The sequence below is a fragment of the Carlito syrichta genome, unplaced genomic scaffold, assembly GCF_000164805.1.
Source record: "Carlito syrichta isolate Samal-C Ts95f unplaced genomic scaffold, Tarsius_syrichta-2.0.1 Scaffold130380, whole genome shotgun sequence".
NCBI lineage: Eukaryota > Metazoa > Chordata > Mammalia > Primates > Tarsiidae > Carlito > Carlito syrichta.
Window position 1 is genome coordinate 7,026 of NW_007074476.1, and position 5,021 is coordinate 12,046.

At 59.8% G+C, this 5,021-nt stretch overlaps 1 protein-coding gene across 1 annotated transcript in view; it reads left to right on the plus strand.

Annotated features, from left to right (window-relative positions):
- EMD (emerin) overlaps positions 1-2,048 on the plus strand; it is a 2,356-nt gene extending 308 nt beyond the window's left edge. The window contains exons 2-5 of the mRNA XM_008048964.1: positions 103-180; positions 374-507; positions 1,209-1,258; positions 1,345-2,048. Of these exons, the coding sequence (XP_008047155.1) occupies positions 103-180; positions 374-507; positions 1,209-1,258; positions 1,345-1,666 (584 nt within the window). The 3' untranslated portion in view covers positions 1,667-2,048. The remainder of the gene's footprint in view (positions 1-102; positions 181-373; positions 508-1,208; positions 1,259-1,344) is intronic.
- The last annotated feature ends 2,973 nt before the right edge of the window (positions 2,049-5,021 follow it).

Here is a 5,021-nt window from a genome sequence, read left to right on the forward strand (position 1 = left end):
GGAGGGACGGCGCCTGGGAGGGCGGGCGGCAGGGTCGCGAGGGTCCTGGGGAGGAGGGAGGGAAGCCCGGGGATCCATGGTGCTACCCGTCCTTTCACCCAGACGCGGACTCGGCCTCGGGGGACTCGGATATGTACGATCTGCCCAAGAAGGAGGACGCCTTGCTTTATCAAAGCAAGGGTAAGGCGGGGTGGGTGTGGGCACTTTACCCCACGGCACCGCGGGCCCGGGCACGGGAAAACTCGAGGCCTGAGACCCTAGCGTTCCTCAGCAACCCTGGAGAGGGAAGACTGCCACAGGCCCGAGGTGGGGTTCGGGTGTGAGCCAGGTGGGGCACGCCACTGCCTCCTGCCACCGCTATCCCCTTCCCAAGGCTCTAATGACGACTACTATGAGGAGAGTTATTTGAGCACCAGGACCTACAGGGAGCCTGAGTCTGCGGGCGCCGCCAAGGGCTTCCGCCAGTCAGCGACTTCACTCTCAGATGCCACCACCTTCCACCACCAGGTGAGCTGGGGCAGGCACCCTGAACGTGGGTGCGGCCTGGGACCTCATGGCTGGGTGCAAATGGTGGCCCCTGGGCCTCCAGGGAGACCTAGGATCAGCAGACACCTGTTTGGTCAAGGCCCAACTTCGGGAACCATTGTAGAATGTGCTTTGCACCTTGGTCTGGGATCAAGGTTCTAGGTTTTTGGGTTTTTTTTGAGTCAGAGTCTCACTCCATTCCCTAGGATGGAGTGCAGGGCACACTCACGGCCACTTCAGCGTCAACCCGCTGGGCTCCAGCAATCCTTCTACCTCAGCCTTCCAGATAGCTGGAACTACAGGCGTGTATTACCATGGCTAGCTAATTTCTGATTGATTGTAGAGACGAGGTCTCGCCGAGTTGCCCGAAATGATCTCAAACGTATAGGCTCAGGCAATCCACTTACCTCAGTCTCCCAAAGTGCTGGGATTACAGGTTGAGTCTCTGAGCCTGGCCGGTTCTAGCTCTTTCTGAGAGTCCTGGAAGAGAAAGGAGGATACTGGGACACAGAGGCCAAGATAGTCACAGAGCCCAATGGCAAGACCGCATCCACAGAAGGCCAGAACTCCACACTGTTCTGGAGGGGGCGGGGCCTGGCCTTGGAATGATGGTCAGAGTGGGCTGCCAGGGAAGTTTGGACCTAGATATGTGACGAGGCCTTCACCCCGACTCTCTTCTTCAGGTCCGCGATGACAATCTTTTCTCTTCTTCTGAAGAGGAGAGCAAGGATAGGTGGGTAAGGGGAGGGTCAGGGTCAGGGTCAGGGGCGGGCTCTGGGCCCGGGCCCTCCTGGCCCACCACTCCCTCTCTCGCCTCAGGGAACGCCCAGTGTATGGCCGGGACAGCGCCTACCAGAGCATCGCGCACTACCGCCCGGTCTCCAGGAGCTCCCTGGGCCTGTCCTACTATCCTTCGTCAGCCTCCACCTCTTCTGTGTCATCTTCATCTCCTCCCCCCTCGTGGCTGGCCCGCCGTGCCATCCGGCCAGAAGAGCAGGCTCCTGGCTCTGGCCTGGGGCCGGATCGCCAGGTCCCACTCTGGGGCCAGCTGCTGCTTTTCCTGGTCTTTGCAGCCTTCCTGCTCTTTGTTTACTACTCCATGCAGGCCGAGGAGGGTAGCCCCTTCTGGACAGAGCCCTAGGGCCTTGGCCACGGAGCCAGCTCTTCCAGAAGTCCTGGCTGAGGCCTTAGCGGTGTCTGCTGGGGGGGAGGGGGGACTTTTCTGTGTGTCCTAGCTTGGGGGGTTGGGCCTAGCCCAGGACAGCGCTTGCTCCCCTGCCTGGTCTTGCCGGGGAGGTTGCAGCCTGAGCCCCCTACGGTGTGGTGTCCTGCTCATGCCTCCTCTGCAACCCTGCTTGCCTCTGACCCTGAGGGCCAGGAGGGCAGGCCCTCACTCCTCAGAGGAGAACATGGTTGTTGTCATGCATGCCTCCTGTTTGTTGTCACCTTGTTGGGGGCATTGACCAAAGGCCACCCTGACTTTGTTTTCGTGGACACACAATAAAAAGACCGTTTATTTTTAATGTGTTGGCTCTTCTGGTGGGGAGGGGGCTGGGGCCGGGCTTCTGAATCTTGGGTCGTATGTCACTTTTGCGTTTTTCCTTTTGTCTGGGGGTGAGATCAGGTGCTGCCCACAGGTATGTTATTTTATTCCCTGGTGTGCCCCCCCAAAGTGCTCATAGCTACTTGTAAAAACAACTACGGTCAGCCAGCTGTGTGAAGACCCACTGGGAGCCCAGGTGCCTGCAGGTGTCCTAACTGGGAAGAGCTCACCAGCCCTGGGCTCCTAGGACAGTGGCGTGGAGGACCAGTGCCCTGCATTTCTGGGCCATGGAACACTGCACCACTGTGTCCTCGCCTGTCACCCAGACTTACTTTCTGGGTGTATGTCCCAACCATCACAGTGTCCCTACATTCCCAAGAGTATAAAGGCGGGTACTAGAAACACCCAGGATAGGATGCCGCGTGGCGCCAGGAAAGCACAGGGGCCGGCACCCACTCATCGGGCAGGTGGGGACATCCTGCAGTGGCAGGACCCGGCACAGCTCCCAAGGGGTGCCCACGTGAGCCCCATGGCTCCACAGTCTCCGGGGCTCTTGCCTGTCCACGGCCACTTGGGGAGCTCGTGGTGGGGCTGGTGTGGGCCCTCCCTCCCGCTCCTGACCATTTCTCCTTGTTGCGTCGTCTCCCCACGTCTTTTTTTGGTAACCCTCAAAATCATACGCGCCTGGTCTCTGCATTTCAGATACACAGAGAGGGCACTGCTCATTTTCTTGCCACTCAAACGCTTCGGCCTCCCTTGTTTGCTACGAGCCCCTCCCACCTGGCTCGGCCCCACTGCCAAGGCGCGCGCTACACAGATATCCCAGGCCCCTGCCCTCTGCCCCTCGTCATCCCGAGGCTGATCCAGGAGACTGAAGGGCTTGATGCCCGAATGGTTCATGGGGGCAGGCACAGGATGCTCCCGCATAGCGGGGTCTGGATGGTCCCACCATGAAGCCTGCAGGTGGGGTGCAAAGCAGTCGGGCTGCCACTCCCAGGACCTGGGAAGGACACTGACAGAGCTTGTCTCCGCAGCTGACTGAAAAGCCAGCACACCAAGAGGAAGAACTGCTCTCACCTGAGTTCAGACCACGAGAGCACTCAATGTCCGGGGCTGCTGCTGCACAGGCAGGGGAGGGGCGAAGCCCAGTCGGAACCCACGTGAGGCCTAGAATGGCAGCCAGGCTAGTATCTCAGGCTCTGGAGTAGGAGCTGGGGTGGAGACACCAGGGGCCCGAGAGCTCTGTTTGGGGCATTCCAAGGAGGGAAGAGCTGTCCAGGCTAGGGCAACGTGGCCCTGTGGGCCTGGATCTGCCACAAGAGGGGGGACGGGTGCGACTGGACAAGCCTAGTGACCATCGTGGAGTCGGAGTGAGGGAAGGAGGAAATGGTCTCCACACCTGTGACAGTCACCCTCTGTACCCTTTCCAAAGGGGGTCCCAAAACTGGACGCAAGATACAGGGCTCCTGGGGTCCCCTCCCTAGTGCCCCGGGGAAGCACAAGGCTACAAGCCTCCTGTCCCACGGTTGGGAAACAGGCTCCCCCTCCCAGGGCTCAGGGTCTCCCCGACACAGCCACTCCTGCTGCCTCTGAGATCCTCAAGGCCTCACACTGGGGCTTAGCCCCACCCCCAGGACTCAATGGGCTGTGGAGTGCTCCATGTTCCTGCAGTGCTTGAGGGCTCTATGATCCTGAAACCCAAGGTTTCCAGTCCTGGAAAGGCTCTAGATGCCGCCGCCAAAAGGCTAGGGAAGGCTCTGTTTGCCCAAACTGAGGGAACTTGTGGCCTCCAAGCCTCCACTTAAATGCTTCGCAGTGGCCCCACTTCCAAAAGTTCCCAAGTAGGCCAGGGATGGTGGCTTGCGCCTATAATTCCAGCACTTTAGAAGGCCAAGGCAGGAGGATCACTTGAGCCCAGGAGTTCAAGACCAGACAGGGCAACATAGCAAGACATTGTCTCTACAAAAAAGTCAACAAATTATCCAGGCATGCCAGAGTGGACCAGTAGTCCCAGCTACTCAGGAGGCTAAGGTAGAAAAATTGCCTGAATCTAAGAGGTCAAGGCTGTGGTGACCCGTGATTATGCCACTGTACTCCAGCCTGGGTGACAGAGTGAGACCAAAAAAGAAAAAAGTTCCCAAGGAACCTGGAAACCACTTGCAGGACCCCAGCGGTGCTTGGAGACACAGCAGGGGACAGCACCCACTGAAGGTCCCAGGAGGCCAATCTGTACTCTGAAGAGACACGATTTTCGCCCTACACGACTAGCAGGGTGCAACCTGTGTGGCAACATGCACCCTGAGAGCTAGCAGGCCCTGCTGCACCGGGGAGAGGAGATGGTGGACGGGGGTGAGAAGGGTGGCGCATGTCAGTGGGGAAAAGGACAGGGAAGGAGAGCCCCATAGGGTGCAAAGCCCAGCAAGCAGGGTCTGCCCAGGACAGTGGACCTCCACCCGACAGACCCCAAAGATGCAACAGCCAGCCATAAGCCGGGAAAGAGGCACCCTTTCTTGACGGCCAGCTGGAGAACAGCAGAAGCGGGCCAGAGGAATTGGCATCGCCTCGAGAAGACCCGAGGGATGCAGAACTAGTGACTCTGTGGGTATGGCTGACCCTAACCCCGCAGACCCCAAGGAAAGAGAGCCAGCCCTGGAGTCCCTAAGTGAAGAGGTGGGAGCGGTGGACGCATTCCAGGCCGCATTCCCAGGGAAGCATGGCACCCTTGCCCCAGGCGGCCTGCCTTCCGTCCCTGGGCGGGTCTTGCTGTGTCTCCCTCTCGCCCTCAGTGTGCTGGGGCTATCTCGGCCCCTTGCCCGATGAGCCCTGCTGCATTCCTGCCCACGGGCCCCACCTGAGCATCCCACGTCCTCCGGCTCCCGCTGCTGCCTGCACCGTCAGACACCTCCCCACCACAGCCCACAAGCTGCCCGCATCCTGGCCAAGGGCTGCCGGT